This window comes from Aspergillus thermomutatus (assembly GCF_002237265.1).
Source record: "Aspergillus thermomutatus strain HMR AF 39 chromosome Unknown NODE_13, whole genome shotgun sequence".
Lineage (NCBI taxonomy): Eukaryota > Fungi > Ascomycota > Eurotiomycetes > Eurotiales > Aspergillaceae > Aspergillus > Aspergillus thermomutatus.
Genome location: NW_020798061.1, coordinates 159,569 through 175,134, shown reverse-complemented (window position 1 = coordinate 175,134; position 15,566 = coordinate 159,569). Strand labels below are relative to the sequence as shown.

At 56.5% G+C, this 15,566-nt stretch overlaps 6 protein-coding genes across 6 annotated transcripts; 4 read left to right on the top strand and 2 right to left on the bottom strand.

Moving 5' to 3' along the window:
- Positions 1-654: 654 nt before the first annotated feature.
- On the top strand, positions 655-5,383 carry CDV56_109331 (glycoside hydrolase family 154 protein; the record flags this gene model as incomplete). Its single annotated transcript, XM_026762950.1, has 10 exons — positions 655-766; positions 814-894; positions 942-1,519; positions 1,567-1,769; positions 1,814-1,834; positions 1,879-2,543; positions 2,590-3,055; positions 3,169-4,055; positions 4,103-4,319; positions 4,363-5,383. 10 exons carry the CDS (start codon positions 655-657, stop codon positions 5,381-5,383), a joined length of 4,251 nt encoding a protein of 1,416 aa, XP_026618093.1.
- Positions 5,384-5,446: 63 nt separating this feature from the next.
- On the bottom strand, positions 5,447-6,901 carry CDV56_109317 (glycoside hydrolase family 88 protein; the record flags this gene model as incomplete). The annotated part of the gene is made up of 2 exons (XM_026762936.1): positions 5,447-6,715; positions 6,761-6,901. 2 exons carry the CDS (start codon positions 6,899-6,901, stop codon positions 5,447-5,449), a joined length of 1,410 nt encoding a protein of 469 aa, XP_026618092.1.
- Positions 6,902-7,185: 284 nt separating this feature from the next.
- Positions 7,186-8,760, top strand: CDV56_109303 (hexose transporter protein; the record flags this gene model as incomplete). The annotated part of the gene is made up of 1 exon (XM_026762922.1): positions 7,186-8,760. One exon carries the CDS (start codon positions 7,186-7,188, stop codon positions 8,758-8,760), a length of 1,575 nt encoding a protein of 524 aa, XP_026618091.1.
- Positions 8,761-8,874: 114 nt separating this feature from the next.
- CDV56_109286 (putative integral membrane protein (Pth11)) lies at positions 8,875-10,170 on the bottom strand (the record flags this gene model as incomplete). The annotated part of the gene is made up of 5 exons (XM_026762905.1): positions 8,875-9,187; positions 9,243-9,718; positions 9,763-9,830; positions 9,878-9,934; positions 9,984-10,170. 5 exons carry the CDS (start codon positions 10,168-10,170, stop codon positions 8,875-8,877), a joined length of 1,101 nt encoding a protein of 366 aa, XP_026618090.1.
- Positions 10,171-11,640: 1,470 nt separating this feature from the next.
- Positions 11,641-13,046, top strand: CDV56_109260 (O-methyltransferase; the record flags this gene model as incomplete). The annotated part of the gene is made up of 5 exons (XM_026762879.1): positions 11,641-11,826; positions 11,873-11,999; positions 12,056-12,179; positions 12,231-12,682; positions 12,739-13,046. The coding sequence occupies 5 exons, from the start codon at positions 11,641-11,643 to the stop codon at positions 13,044-13,046; spliced, it is 1,197 nt and encodes a 398-aa protein (XP_026618089.1).
- Positions 13,047-13,990: 944 nt separating this feature from the next.
- Positions 13,991-15,397, top strand: chi3 (putative class III chitinase; the record flags this gene model as incomplete). Its single annotated transcript, XM_026762853.1, has 6 exons — positions 13,991-14,096; positions 14,154-14,219; positions 14,268-14,281; positions 14,332-14,459; positions 14,525-15,185; positions 15,236-15,397. The coding sequence occupies 6 exons, from the start codon at positions 13,991-13,993 to the stop codon at positions 15,395-15,397; spliced, it is 1,137 nt and encodes a 378-aa protein (XP_026618088.1).
- Positions 15,398-15,566: the final 169 nt, after the last annotated feature.

The following is a 15,566-nucleotide window of genomic DNA, read 5'->3' as shown; positions in this document are numbered from 1 at the left end:
GGAATATTGAAGAGCTAAACGGAATACCGCCATCAGGGATAGGCCGACACTGTAATGTTATAGTCACTAATCTACATCAGTACAACTAGGCTATAGGCAAGAGCTCCGGTACTTACTAGGAAGGCAGAGGATTTGCTTGCCCCGAACTATGACCCAGCTTCTCTTAGTATATATGGCAAAGCTGGCTGCTTGGGAGCAGTGTGATGTCTCTCTTGGATACTTTATGTCAACGCTTTTGATATATTGATCCCTTTCTTTTATTTCAGTCGGCCTGGTTAAGTTGGTGACTCTGCTGAACTGTTTATGAATTTTACCATATCAACCAATGGCTCAGAGATTCATACGCGTTCTACATGCTCCCAACTCCGTTGGGCATAGATGTGCCCACAACAGACCAAACCGCCTAGACCAGGGAGAAGTGATCTCGGAGAATCTGCTCCCATAGCGCAGAAAGCCTTCTCTGGAATAAACTCGTTTCATTCGAGGCTTATTTTACCCCGCGCGGAGACTCCCCCACAGGAGCCAAATGCAGGCACTTTAGTCTTCAGCTCGGGGAACTCGGACGGGAACCGGCCCATCTCCACCGGACAACGGGGTATTTAGCCTGCCCCTCGTCCGGTTCTACCGTGCAGCTTTGCTGAGACAACCATCAGAATGGAAGCCGAGGTATCATTCCAAGAGGATCGACCTGCGTGTCGCGCTTGTCGCAAGCGGAAACTCCGCTGCTCGCGTGAAGTGCCTCTCTGCGCTCATTGTCGCAGGATTGGTAGCCCCTCTATCTCCTTAAGAAGGTCACCTGCTAAGACTGTATAGGAACGACGTGTGTATATGATGGAGAGCGAGAGAAACCAGGTCTGAAAACCGGAGCTGTGGAGGCGTTGAGGAGACGGGTTGGTATGTCAATATCTACAATCTGTGGGTCCCAGTCTGACAGTAAACAGAGGCGCTAGAAGATGCTGTGTTCCACCAGGGACGACCAGAAGAAAATAGACCAGTGTCTGATAGCAACGCGGTGGCTACTGCGCTTCGAGAAGGACTGGAGCTGCTCCTCGGACAGCAGCAGCAGCAGCCTCACCCACGTAAAAGACCATGTGAGACGGACTTTTTGCCTGAGACAATCCAGGATGTGCCGCGATCGCCATCCAACAAACGGAGACGGGTAACCGATACGCTGATTGAGCCGGAGGGGCTCTCCGATCTGTCGTCCAGTCTACCTCCGCCGGCCGTTATAGAGGCCGTGATCGACTCATACTTCGCCCTTGTACAACCATGGATCCCAATCTTCCACGAAAAGAAGTTCCGTCAGCGGTTGAGGAGCCCTGACAAGACTCGTCTGGAGGTTGTGCTACATGCGATGGTGGTTGCGATGCTCAAGCATGTCGACCAATCTGTGCTTCCGGCAGATCTCAAGGATATCGAAGCTCTCTGTGAACGATCCCGGAAGATTGTGGTGCTGACAGCAATGGATGACCTCTTCGTCGAGAATCTGCAGGCCTTGATCATCATCTGCTTCGAGGATGTATGATACGGGACCCTTTCTTGCTCACAGAGACTAACAGGTGATAGATTGGATCCGGGAGGGTCTCTCGAGCGTGGCCGATTGTCGGTTCCTTGACGAGGACGGTCGAGTACCTTCAATTGAGCGTCGAGTCCGAAAACCATGACACAGGACGAGTCCTGCAGCCTCGACCTTCTCTTCCGGTGGCTACAGACTGGGTGGAGGAGGAAGAACGACGACGGGTTTTTTGGACTATTTTCAACCTAGACAGGTATGTCATATCGTTTCTTGTTCCTGATCACACTAACATCGCAGATTCTGTTCGGTGACTACAGGGTATGTTGTGCTCAAATGCAATAGGATCCTGCTGAGATGTCCAGGTGGAACACCAGCCTAACCTCCAACGACGTCCACCGACGCCTCCCCGCGGACGGCGGCCTCTGGCACAACGAGGAACCCGTCACCACCCCCTTCTTTGGCATCTGGGACCGATCCGCCGGCAAGATCGGCACCCTCATCGCCTTCCTACCCACAGACAAGCCTTCCCCAACAGCGCAAGTCGACATGTCAACCGTGGGCGCCTTCGCCTATCGTGTCGAGGCCACCGAGTCGCTGAGCCGAGTGACGACCTTCTTCCTTCAGCAGCGGATCAACCATCGTGACCGACAGGAGATGGGCAGCTGGCTTATGCGGTTCAAGGAGCTGGATCTGCGGCTGGTGAGCTGGAAGATGTTCCTCCCGCACAAATGGAAGGACACGAATATCTCGCGGCAGCCGACGGTGGTGACGATGGATCCGAACCTGACGCTTGCGCACATTACACACAACACGTCGATGATCCTGCTGCATCAGCGGATTGCGTATCCGCCGCCGGAATGGTTGGAGGTTGTCAAATTGCCGACCTTGTCCAGCGCGGAGACGTGCGAGGCGGCGGCGGCCGAGACGGCGAATATCACGGAGAAGTATCTGGGGAATTGTCCGAGGGAGGGCGTGGTGGATAGTCAATTTGCGTTCTGTGTTTTCGTCAGTGCGAGGGTCCTACTGGGTCAGTTCATCCCTTCCTCCGAGATCCCACTAACCGCTGGATACAGTGCATTGGCGATACTATGGCACCCCCTTGTCCCCGGATTACTGGACGCTGATGAAATGCCTCGATGCCATGGTGACCCGCTGGTCCGGCCGTGTACAGTCGAGCCGTCAAAACTCCGCGGCCAAGTACTTTGGCCAACTCAATGCCGTCCACCGAGCGTGTCAAAGCGACGAGACCTTCAAGCTAGATGTTCTGGGGTACTCCAACGAGATTGAATGGACGGGAAATAGCCAGCAAGCAGCACTTGAAAGCACAGCCGGATTGCCCCAGCTCGCCTTTGCACAGGATCTACCGCCAGGGATGCCAGTCGATGCGCCTATGCTGCAATCTAGTCCGGCGAGAATGAGCTACAACACAGGAAGCCCGGACGAACTGACCACGGTGACATCGATCCTGTTAGATCAGCAGTACTCGGAGATGGACCGGATCATCAGTCTAAACAATGCGTATTTCGCATCAGATGTAGCGTATAGTACTTGACCAGTTCGGTCTGAATAGGAAATCGTCCGAGACTTATCCCGAGCCCCGCGTAGATATATAGCAACCCTCCCTCATCTAATTAACCAAACCAACGACAAAGACTAAAACGAATCAATATGCCCCCCCTCCCTGATTTCAGCGATAACCCCCTCCTCACCCGCAGCGACCTCGTCCGCGCCGCCCTCGCCCTCGTCCGCCCTTTACACGCCCACTTCTCCCCCGCGCGCGCACTCATCCGCCTCCCAATCGCAACCGGTGCCCACTTTGACGACGGCGCCGCCTTGCTCGAGGGATTCGCCCGTCCCCTCTGGGTCATCGCTACCCTCCTGCACTCCTTATCCTTCACCTCAGACCCCGGTATCATCGAATCCATACAACATGTCGCTCAACCCTGGGTAGACGGCATCCGCCACGGCACAGACCCCGACCATGCAGAATACTGGGGCACCATCGCCAACGGCGACCAGCGCATGGTCGAGGCGGAGGTTCTCGCGTGCGCGCTGCTCTTCGCGCCAGACGCGTTCTTCCACTCACAGAACAAAACTACCCGGAGGAACATCGTTGCGTGGTTGGAGGGGATGCACGGCAAGGACATGCCGGTGAACAATTGGCGGTGGTTCCGCGTTTTCTCGAACCTGGCTCTTGTCCTTGTTGCTGGGGTTCCGTATGACGAGGTCAAGCGGGAAATGCAGGCGGACTTTCAGGTTCTGGACGCGTTTTATCTGGGTGGGGGGTGGTCGGGGGATGGGCCGTGGTTGGCGGCGGAGGATGAAGTGCGCGAGCGGGAGGAGTGTGAGCGGATGAGGCGATGGGATCGGGTAGGGTGTGGACGACAGGCGGATTACTATTCGGGGAGTTTTGCGATCCAGTTCAGCCAGTTGCTTTATGTCAGGTTTGCGGGTCGCTTGGATCCGGAGCGGGCGGAGAGGTATCGGGCCCAGGCGAGGGAGTTTGGGGGGAGCTTCTGGCGGTATTTTGACCGTGAGGGTATGTTTGCCTCGAGATGCATGAGTGAGGGAGCTGACTGTGAGTAGGAGGGGCGATTCCTTTCGGAAGATCCCTTACCTATCGCTTTGCTTGTGGAGCTTTCTTCGCTGCGCTGGCTGGAGCCGATATCCCTGCCATGCCACAGCCATTGACTTCCATCGGCGCCGTCAAGGGCTTCCTGCTGAGGCATTTACGATGGTGGGCAACTCGCTCACACGATATGTTCTATGCCGATGGGACGATGAACATCGGTTACTTGTATCCGTACGTCCCCTCTTCCTATTCGCTACCAATCTAACAAATGCAGCAATATGTACATGTGCGAGGACTACAACTCCCCCCAGTCGGTCTACTGGAGCCTCAAGTCACTCATCGTTCTTCTCCTCCCCGACCCCCATCCCTTCTGGACCACACCAGAAGCATCTTACCCATCCGCGCAAGCACCGGTGGAAATAGTCTCAGCACCGCAGCAGCTCCTCTGCCACCACCCAGACGGAGGCCACCACTTCCTCCTCAACCCAGGCCAATTCGTCGCCTGGCCGATGAAAGCCTCGCAGGCGAAATACTGCAAGTTCGCGTACTCGTCCGCGTTTGCGTTCAGCGTGCCCACGGGGCCATTGATACAGCAGATCGCGCCGGATAGTACGCTCGCGCTGAGTCGGGATGGCTGCGCTACCTGGGCCGTGAAGTGGAAGGCCGCGCCTGTCCGGTTTGACACTGCGACTGTGCGGGGAGGGGGGGAGAGTATCCCCGTGGCGAACATCGAGTGGCGGCCGTGGGTGGATGGACAGGTCACGGTGCGGACGACGCTGATTCCGCCGACGAACCGGTGGCCGGACTGGCACGTCAGGGTTCATCGCGTTCGTGTCGGCAAGGGCTTTGGAGGGTTGCATTTGGTAGAGGGTGGGTTTGCTATCGCGCGTGTGCCGAGGGGGGCTGCGAAGACGCCCGGTCGTGAGCGGATGCTTCCGGCTCTCGAGGGCGAGGCTTGGCTGGATGCAGAGATTGGGGTGGGAGAGGGTGTTTGTCTATCGTCGGATAGTGTGCTTGTCTTGTCCGCGGCCGGGGCAAGTGGCGTTCGTGGAATAGTGTCCACAGGGGGGACGGAGCATGAGGCGCTGAAGCCTGACTCGAACACGAATCTCATGGCGCAGCGGACGTTGATTCCGGTGGTGAGGCATGAGGTGCTGGACTGTCAGGAGGCTGTCCTAGTGACCGCTGTCTTTGCTGTTGCAACTACTCAGGACCAGAGGCACCGGAGTCTACGGGAGAGATGGATGGATTTTCCACGGGTTGATCTAGAGTCAGAGAGTATCACGTTGCAATAGTGTGATTCTGTACCGTCTATATCAATCTGGACAGTTCATCTCACGATAGTCAGCCTTCTATGTCTATATCAACCCCAGTTTCAACAACTGATTCCCAAACTCCAGCAGATAGTAATCCGCATACACCAGCCCATGATCACTGTATCTCTCCAGATCCTGCGCATTGTGATTAGCCGTCGCATTGCGCAGAATCGCATCAAACCGCCTCCCAGACACATCCTCCACCTGCATCCTCCCCCCATCCACAATCCTCGCCTCATCCCTCGAGTACGAAAACTCAACCGTCTCGCTCACGATCCTCATCGCCGCATCCCGGAACCGCCGCGCCCTCTCATCACACCCAACCAATGCCTGCGAGAGCAGCAACATGCCATTCGCAGCAATCACCCCCGCAGACGAGTCCCGCAACGGACTGTCCTCGTCGACGGGGGCATCAAAGTCCCACAGCGGCACGTACCTCCCGACCATCCTCCCGTTAACCGTCCTCTCCACACAATCCGGCGCCCCCTCAAGCCTCACCAGAAAGTACTCGGCCAGCCCAATCGCCACGTCCAGGAACTGCGGGTCTCCCGTCCAGGCGTAGGTCTGCGCGTACCCGGTGATCGCCCACGCCTGGCCGCGCGCCCACGTCGAGCTCGCCGCGTACCCCTGCGCCGTGCGGCGCTCCTTGATAGCCCCCGAGGCGGGGTCGAAGTTGACGACGTGGATGGTTGAGTAGGCCTCTTTGTCTCCTGTGGTTTCCCGGCGGAGGTGGGACGTGAGGAGTGTCTTTGCGTGTGTGGCTGCGATGGCTGCGAGCTCTGGGCCGAGATGCGTGGCGGCGTAGAAGAGGAGGTCGAGGTTCATCATGCTGTCGATGATGACGAGGCAGTCTGTGCTTAGGGAGGTGATCTGCACGTCGGATTGTCGGAGGGTATCCCAGCTGCGGATTGCGCCAGTGGAGGGGACGAACCGCGAGGCGAGGCTTTGGGCGCCTGTCAGCAGGGCGTGCAGGCTGGAGGGGTTGGAGGTGAGTTCCCAGGAGCGGCGGAGGGAGGGGGCGAGGATGAAGCCGAGGTCGTGGGTGTCTGTTCGTAGGGACATGGGGTAGATGGGGGCGGTCCATTTGGTGCAGAGGCAGAGGAGGTGGTCTCTTAGGGGCGCTGGGTCTGTGGTCTTGGGGTTGTGCCCGAGGTATGGGAAGGTCGAGGGGTATCGGATGGCTCGTTCGAGGAGGAGATACAGGAGCCCTGGGAAGAAGCCGCTGGTCCAGAAGGAGGATTCGCGGAGGATATAGTGGCCTGTCGAGGGGCCTTTCTGAGGGACGAATTCCGGATAGACGGTGGGAGGATCCTACACTGTCAGTACTGTGAAAGATCTGGTGGTGATGGCAAGTACATTGTTGGTTAATGCCTGGACGGCCACGCGGAGGATCTTGGCCAGCACATTTTCGGAGAAGATTTCTCGTAGAGGCTGGGACATGATGTCTGGGGATGATCCGTTGCATTGAGTTTGGTGGCTAGCAGAGTCTGTGGTCATCTTGTCTGAGTTGTCATGTAAGATGGGATGCGCAAGTTACTCTGGATGCTTATCACTGTCACTATATCGTCCCTCGGAGGAATCATCCCCGAGCACATTCGCCCGCCCCGAAGCCATGCAGAGACTCGAGAAAGATCGACGGCTCGTCGGACGATTGACTCCAGAAATGGCCCGATGTTCCCCAGATCCACTTCCCCGCGTCCATGTGGGTACATAAAGCAGCTCTAGCAGTGCTCGTAGATCAACATTAAGCCAGGATACGAGTCAGCAAGTTGCTCGACGAGATGAGCCCACACAATACACAAGCAGAGACCGACAACTTCGAAGGCCTCACTCTCAAAGATGTCACTCCCAAGCGTCCTCCCTTCTACAAGGACTGGACTCTCCTGCGACTCAACACCCTCCTGCTGTGTGCCCTACTGACGCAAATCGCCTCCGGCTACGACAGCAGCATGCTCAACGGCATGCAGGCCCTCCCCCAATGGAACAAGTACTTTGGCAAACCAACCGGCACGCGTCTCGGCGCCATGTCCTTCGGTCCCACCGGCGGCACTCTGATCTCGGTTCTGGTCTCCTCGCAACTCTGCGAGCGGTTCGGCCGTCGGTACCCCATCTGCGGCGGCTCGCTCATCATCATCCTGGGCTCGATCCTGCAAGCCGCCGCCGCCAACTACGGCATGTTCGTGGTCTCGCGCTTCTTCGTCGGCTTCGGCCTGGGGATCGTCGCGACGGCCGCGCCGCCCTTGCTCACCGAGGTCGCCTACCCCTCCCAGCGAGGCAAGCTCGTCTCCTTCTACCTGACCACCTGGTCGCTGGGCTCCCTGATCGCCGCATGGATCACCTACGGCACGTTCAAGATGACCGATTCCTCGTGGAGCTGGCGCATCCCCAGCGTGCTGCAGTGCTTCTTCTCCATCATCCAGGCCGTGCTCAGCCTCTTCGCCCCGGAATCCCCGCGCTGGCTCATCTACCACAACCGCCGCGAGGAAGCCCTCGCCATGCTGGCCAAGTACCACGCCGACGGCGACGCCACCTCCCGCCTCGTGCGCTTCGAGATGGCCGAGATCACCGCCACGCTGGAAATGGAGAAGCTGCAGCGCGCCTCCCGGTGGACGGAGTGGGTGGCCACGCGCGGCAACAAACACCGCCTGTTCCTGGCGCTGTACATCCCCGCCATGCTGCAGTGGGCCGGCAACGGGCTGACCTCGTACTACCTGTCCAAGGTGCTCACCACGATCGACGTCACGAACCCGCACACCCAGCTGATCATCAACGCGTGCCTCTCCGTCTGGTCGTTCCTGACGGCCGCGTGCTTCGCGACGCTGGTGGACCGCGCGGGCCGCCGGCGGCTGTTCCTGTGCGGGATGGGCGGGATGGGGGTCTCGTACGTGATCTGGACGGTGTGCTCGGCGCTGAACCAGGAGCGCGGGTTCCAGGATAAAGGGTACGCGGCCGCGGTGCTGCTCATGATTTTCATCTTCAGTGCGTGCTACCATATGTGCTCGCCGGTGGCGCCGACGTACATCATGGAGGTCGTGCCGTTCTCCCTCCGCGCGAAGGCGTCCATGATGTACCAGCTCACGGGCAACCTGGCGGGGATCTACAACTCGTTTGCGAACCCGGTGGCGATGGACGCAATCGCCTGGCGGTATTATATCGTCTGGTGCTGTGTGATCGTCGTGCACTTTGCGCTGATCTTTTTCTTCTTCCCCGAGACCAAGGGCAAGGGGCTGGAGGAGGTGGCGGAGATTTTCGACGGGCCGGATGCGTTGGCTGGGGTCAATGCCATGAGGCAGATGGGGTTGGACGGGCATGCCGGCAAGGCTGTTGCGGCGCATGTGGAGAGGGTTGATGCTTGATATGGTCAGATTGTATGGATTTTGTGATATACTGACTTGTCCCGCGGAGCTATTAAAACACTACAATACACCTTGAAAGAAAAAACTAGAACCGATATCCTCCAGAGACGGCAGTCAATGATACGTAACCTTGGTCTCGGTCGACATGACAATCCCCTCCTGGCTCTCGCTCTTCGCATTCGGCCTGACACTGATACTCTCCACGTCCTCCTCCCGCGGATTCTGCGTATTCAGCGTCGTCAGGTAATCCCAGTTCCTAACCCCCTTCTTCTTGGACCCAGGCTCGTGCATGGTATAACTCTCCTCGCTGCCGTGCCGATCCCCACTGGCGTTCTTGCTTCCGAACAGCCGGGGGAAAACCTGCAGCAGCAGGGGCCGAAGGACAGGCAGACAGGCACAGATGATACCCACGTTGATCTCGACCATCCTATGCATCATCAGCACGAGTACACTCAGAAAGAAAAAAAAAAAAAGGGACATACGCCCACTTCGCCAGCGTCACCTTATACCAGGTGAAATCGGTCGAATGCACAAACGGCATCATGGTCACGATCCGCACAATGGCAATCACGCACGCGAACGACCCCATCGCCAGCACCAGGCACAGCAGGAGCTTCTGCTTCAGCGTCGTCTGCAGCGCCCAGCAGAGCTTGATGGGCAGGATGAGCGTCATCAGATCCGAGAGGAGGTTGAAGGCCGCGTTGGCGTACACGAAGGCCAGCTGGTCGACGCACTTGGCCGTCGCCATTTGCGTCACGTCCCACATGGCGGTGACGGGGATGCAGCCGCAGGTGAAGACGAGGATGCTGATGAGCGAGTAGACGAAGACGAAGGCCATGATGCCGTAGGTCCATTGGCGGAAGCGGCGCTCCGGGTTCAGGCGGAGGTAGAAGAGGAGGATGGAGGTTTTGACGAACCAGATGCCGAGGGCGAAGACGTCTTCTGCGGCGAGGTCGTTCTGTTCTTGTCAGTTGAGTCGGACTGTAGGGCATGGGGAGGTACCTGTTTGAAAGGCTTGAGTTTGCTGAGGTACAGGTCCCAGATATGCACGCCGTAGCCGTTTTCGATGTCTACATAGTTAGTTTTTAGTATGTATGCGGAGGAGAAGGGGACGTACTGGCAAACCCGAGGATGGCAAATATCCATGCGCAGATCTGCGCCGCGATACAGAACCCTACTGGGTCAGCATCATTGTTACCATCGTAGAAAACATGGGCATATACAGTCATCAATAGCAACGGTCCGCAAGATCACACCCCGTGTGTACAACCGCAGCGCCAGCACCGCCGTGGCTGTCATACACAGAGCGATGTTGATCGAGTAGATGTCGTAGTCGGACCGCTGGGGGTTCTCGAAGTTGGGCGTCACGCCCGGTGGCGGAGGGGAGGCAGGTGTCTTGCTTAGATCCATGGCGCTCGTAGTCAGTGGGCCGACGATTGAATGGAATCAAGCTAAGTTGTGTAGGTTTGATTGAGGAGCTTGATGTCGGGAGGCTTTTCCCGTTTATATGCTTGAGGCTCCTCATATTGTCGTGTTGTGTGTGCTCTGAACAAAGTACGATCGACCGGAAAGTGATATATCTCATGCATATCTATATCTCTGCTTGGGAATTATTGACTACTAGGTATGGAGTACTATGTACAGTCCATGTCAGACTTGACATGTTAACAATGAGCACTGTCATATCTCTCATAGATCATCCAATACTACCTATTCCACTACGAACTGATCCTAAGAGAAAAACAGCTGTCAGATTCACGCCGATCTTCGTATTCTCAAACAACCGGGGTATTTGCTTCTTTCCCCGGGTGACAATTCCTATTTCCCGGTCTGACAAGATTCGCACTGTGGCACGTATGACATATCTCGCGCGTTGAAGATCACTGTCAGTGCAGCAACACTATTCATCGCCCTTGCAGAGGAAGCATGACCAAGTACTGTTCCTAGCGAGCCAAATGAGTCAAGACGAAGCATTGACCAAGCGGAGGTCATACCCAAGTCAATGCATGCCAGCATTATGCACTCCGTAGAGGGGATCCGGTCCGGCGGGCTGGATGTCGATCTATGACAGGGAAACCGAGTAACCGTGGCTTGTGGAATTAGCTGACTGGAGGAATCAAGTATCGATGGTCTCAGACTTTGCCTGAGCAGTTGAGATTGAGTGCATTCAACGTGGGAGCATCTTGGTTCCGATTTCAATATGGAGTATATCAGTACGACTCTGGCGTTGTGGCTGTTTCACAATGCCATTGCTTTTAAACTTATTTATCGAGTACTACTGCTCCTGTTGTCCTATTCTGCCATCTGTCAGGTCGGTAGCAGCTTTACCTCTGCAATGATCATCGTCGATAGACTCTAGGAAGAGTGGGAAATAGTGTATGTGAGCCATCACACGGACCATTCCGGCCATAAGAGAAGAGTACTAAAATCTGAAAGCGGCATCTGACAGGCTGAGAATCCTCGCTTGGACCTTAGGACCAGCCGATCATTGACCATCCTCCTATCAAACATGAACATGCATGTCCATCCCGTAGAGTAACTCTCGGGGAACACCCAAGTAACTGTCCCAGCTGGAATTAACCTCATCTAATTCTGCAGCCAACAGCCCCCAACCCATCCCCGACCAATGAAGCCCGTCCCAGTAGCGAGCACAGACAAGGCACCGGGAGGAAGGTGGAGGTGATACGGGCAATTGTGATGCATCACATTTGCGACGGCAGCATCCGGGATGATTGGTGGATGGAGAACAGAGTCGATTCCCCCGCTTATACTCGTCCATATTATAAGAAGTACCGCCTGTCTCGGATGATTATGTGACAAATTATTACCCTGCAGACAAGGATTGTTCTTCTGGTAGGGAGTGGATATTGATCTTGCATAATGGGCAGCATCGACAACAACATCGACGCCATCCAGAAGGATCTGGACGAGGTTGTCAATGCCACCGAGGCATACAAGCACTCGAACAACGACTACAATGCCCGCTACAACTTGATGCTCAAGGCCACGCGCCTGCTGCAGACCATCCGTGGTCCGGTCGACATGCTCTTTACCAATTTTGAGAACGTACGTCCACTGCACCGTTGCAAGGCAGATAGTTGACAAGAAATAGATGGCGAGCATGGGCGCCCTCCGCACGCTCGTTGAAGCAGGCGTCTTCCATGCCATCCCCACGGGCGGCCAGAGCATCTCCGCCAAAGAGATCGCCGCGAAGACCGGAGTCGACAAGGAGATGATTGGTATTTCACCTCCCCGCCCAGTAGAGGAACGAAGCGAGCTGACGTCTGACGGACAGTCCGACTGATGCGCGCCCTCACGCCCGTCGGCCCCTTCCGCGAAACCGGCGAGGAGGAGTACGCCCACACGCCGTTCTCCGAAATCTACATGGCGCCGCAGATGAACGCCATCTTCAAGGTGATGTGCGTCTCCTCGTTCTGACATAGTTGGACAGGCAGGTGCTGAGTGACCAGGATCGACGAGTACTGCCCGCCAATGCTCCGCAACCATGAATTCCTCGCCCAGCACAACTGGCAGAACACGATGACGCTGCGCGACAACCCCTACACGCACGTGCACAACTGCACCGGCACGACCATGTTCGATTACATCTCCGAGTATCCCGAGCGGCTGAGCAGGCTCAACGACGCCATGATGGCGCAGGACTCGGCGCTCGTCGTCCACGGGCTGTACCCGTTCACGCAGGAGCTGGGGGCTCTGACCCGGGACGACCAGGTGACGATGGTGGATGTGGGTGGTGGACGAGGCCATATCCTGCGGCAGATCAGGGAGAGTGAGCCCTCGCTCAAGGGGCGGTTCATCCTGCAGGATCGGCCCATTGTGATTGAGGAGAATGGGCGGGAGATGGAGATGCATGGGATCGAGCCGATGGCGCATGATTTTTTCCAGGCGCAGCCTGTCAAGGGTACTTCTTTTCCTTCGCCCTGTCTCTTCTTACTTTATCAAGTGCTGACAGATAAGGTGCGTTGGTTTACTACGTCCGCCGAGTATTCCACGACTGGCCCGATGACGAGGTCCGGCAGATCCTGGTGAATCTGGCTGCGGCGATGGAGGTGCACTCCCGGGTCTTGATCGTCGAGTTCATCATGCCTGAGGTTGGAGCGACCATGTCCAATGCCTACATGGACCACACGATGATGACCTTTGCGGGTGTCGAGCGGACGGAGAAGAACTTTGCGAATCTGTTGGAGCAGGCTGGATTGAAATTGGCCAAGGTGTGGAGGGCGCCTGGAGTGCCTGTGGGGGTTGTTGAGGCCAGATTGAAGTGACTGCTCTATAGTGAGGCGGCTTATTTGTTTAGTAGATAGTCTTCCAGAGTACGATATCAAATTACCTGCATGCAGCTATGCACAGACTGCAGAAGTACTGCGTAAATTGTTACACACAGCCCGGGGAATGTTACATGCAAGGGCTATCCTGCCCCGATCAGCTATGCACATGGCTCTTGAGGTCGGCTTGGAGTCTTTGATTGAGGAAAAAGGTTGAGTGAGATGACTTTGATTGAAGATATTCTGTTTGATGTCCATATGTACGAGCCCTTGGTGATGGGGTGGCGCATGATGCAGTGCAGATGGTCAGGCACCAAAGACACATGCCAGGATTCAATATCGGATGATAAGCAATAAAGAATCCTCTCAGTAAAGAAACTTCCATTGATCCGACCTGAAGAGTATCTAGTCTGTTGCTAGTGTTTGTGACTGCTACAGTAGCAGCACTACTGCAGTAGATTGATTAATGAGGGGAAGAACAGTATCAGGGGCTACTTAGATCGAAGTTATATTGCAAATGCCAAGATGAACATACTTACATGCTTATCTTTCTGCATGAGACTAGATTCAGGTACATTCGGCTTCCCCTGACATTATCACACTCCCTCTAATTCATATCTACCGATGTCTCTCTACACCACCATCCCACGCCACACTCCTACTGTTGCAACATGATGCTATCAAGAGGTTGTCTACTGCTGACCATACAAAGTATCATGCGACATCACTATCGCAAATGTCATGGAATGCGGCTGGCATTCCTGAGAATGGCGGACACGTTGCGAGGCCACCGACGCTGAAGGTCACATTCCTCACCCTCATGGCTTTAGCCTCGATGGAATGAAGGCTGGATTGTCAGGTATAAGAGCCACTCTGGCATCTGCTTGACATCATCCCTCGATCATCCTGTCTCTGTACTTCATCATATTCTGTATACATTCATCATGACTCTATACAAACTCGGTCTCTTGACAAGCCTTCTGGCTACATTCCACGGTGCCTTGGGCAAGTTGAACCTGAACAGCCAGTCCAACATTGCCGTCTACTGGGGTATGACTCCGTCTTGGTCTCGTTTCACTCTATCGTCCTCCTGTCTGATGCAAATAGGCCAAAACTCCCATGGAGCATCCACCGGTCTAGCAGCACAGCAAAGACTGTCGTACTACTGCCAGAGTAAGTCATACACAGCCTATGTGTGCTCACTACTCACTAACCGCCTAGACACCGACATTGATGTTTGACTCCTTGCCATCACATCCGCGTCCTCACTCCCTAACAGCCATAGGTCTTCCAACTTGCCTTTGTCACCAGAATCAACGGCGCCGGCGGCCTCCCCGAAGTCAACTTCGCCAACGCAGGCGACAACTGTACCACCTTTGCCGGCACGAACCTCCTCAGCTGTCCCCAGATAGAGTACTCCCCCCGTCACCCTCACCACCGCCCATCATCCCTCGACTAACAAGTGCACTGTGCCACAGAGCAGATATCCAAACCTGCCAGTCCCTCGGCAAAACCATCCTCCTCTCCATCGGCGGCGCAACCTACACAGAAGGCGGCTTCCCCAGCAGCTCCGCCGCCACCGCCGCAGCCAACACCCTCTGGCAGACCTTCGGCCCCGCCTCCGACCCCTCGGCCCTCCGCCCCTTCGGCCAGGCCACCATCGACGGCTTCGACCTCGACTTCGAATCCACCGTCTCCAACATGCCCGCCTTCGCCACCCAGCTCCGCACCCTGTATCTGTCCGACCCCTCGAAACAATACTACCTCACCGCCGCCCCGCAGTGCCCCTACCCGGACGCCGCAGACGGGCCCATGCTCGACGGCGCCGTCTCCTTCGACGCCATCTGGGTCCAGTTCTACAATAACTACTGCGGCCTGCAGGCGTACGTCCCCGGCGCAGCCACGCAGTACAACTTCAACTTCGCCACGTGGGACAACTGGGCCAAGACGGTGTCGCTCAACAAGAACGTCAGGGTCTTCCTGGGCGTGCCCGGCAGCTCGACCGCCGCGGGGAGCGGCTATGTCTCCGTGGACAGGCTGGCGGGGATTATCGCGTATGCGAAGGGGCTCTCGTCGTTTGGGGGCGTGATGTCCTGGGATGCGAGCCAGGTTGTTGCGAATAGTGGGTTTTTGGGCGGCGTGAGGAGCGCGCTTGCTTCGGGTTCGGGGTCGGGGTCGGGGTCGTCCAGTTCGAGTTCGAGTTCAACTTCGACTGTGAGTTCTACTTCTACGGCTACCTCGACCCCTCCTGCTACCACGGTGACCAGTACGACCAGTGTCCCGACGACGTTGACGAGTGTGACCAAGACGTCTACGACGACGGCGACGACGACAGCGCCGGGGAGCGGTAGCTGTCCCACGGCGGGAGCGCCCTGCTCGACTCCCGGAGCGTCGGCGTGCAACGGGGCGAGCTTTGGGCTATGTGATAACGGCGCGTGGGTGCTGCAGCCGTGTGCGGCCGGGCTGGTCTGTATCCAGGGATCGGCGGGGGTGTACTGCGGGTACCCTGGGGATAAAGCC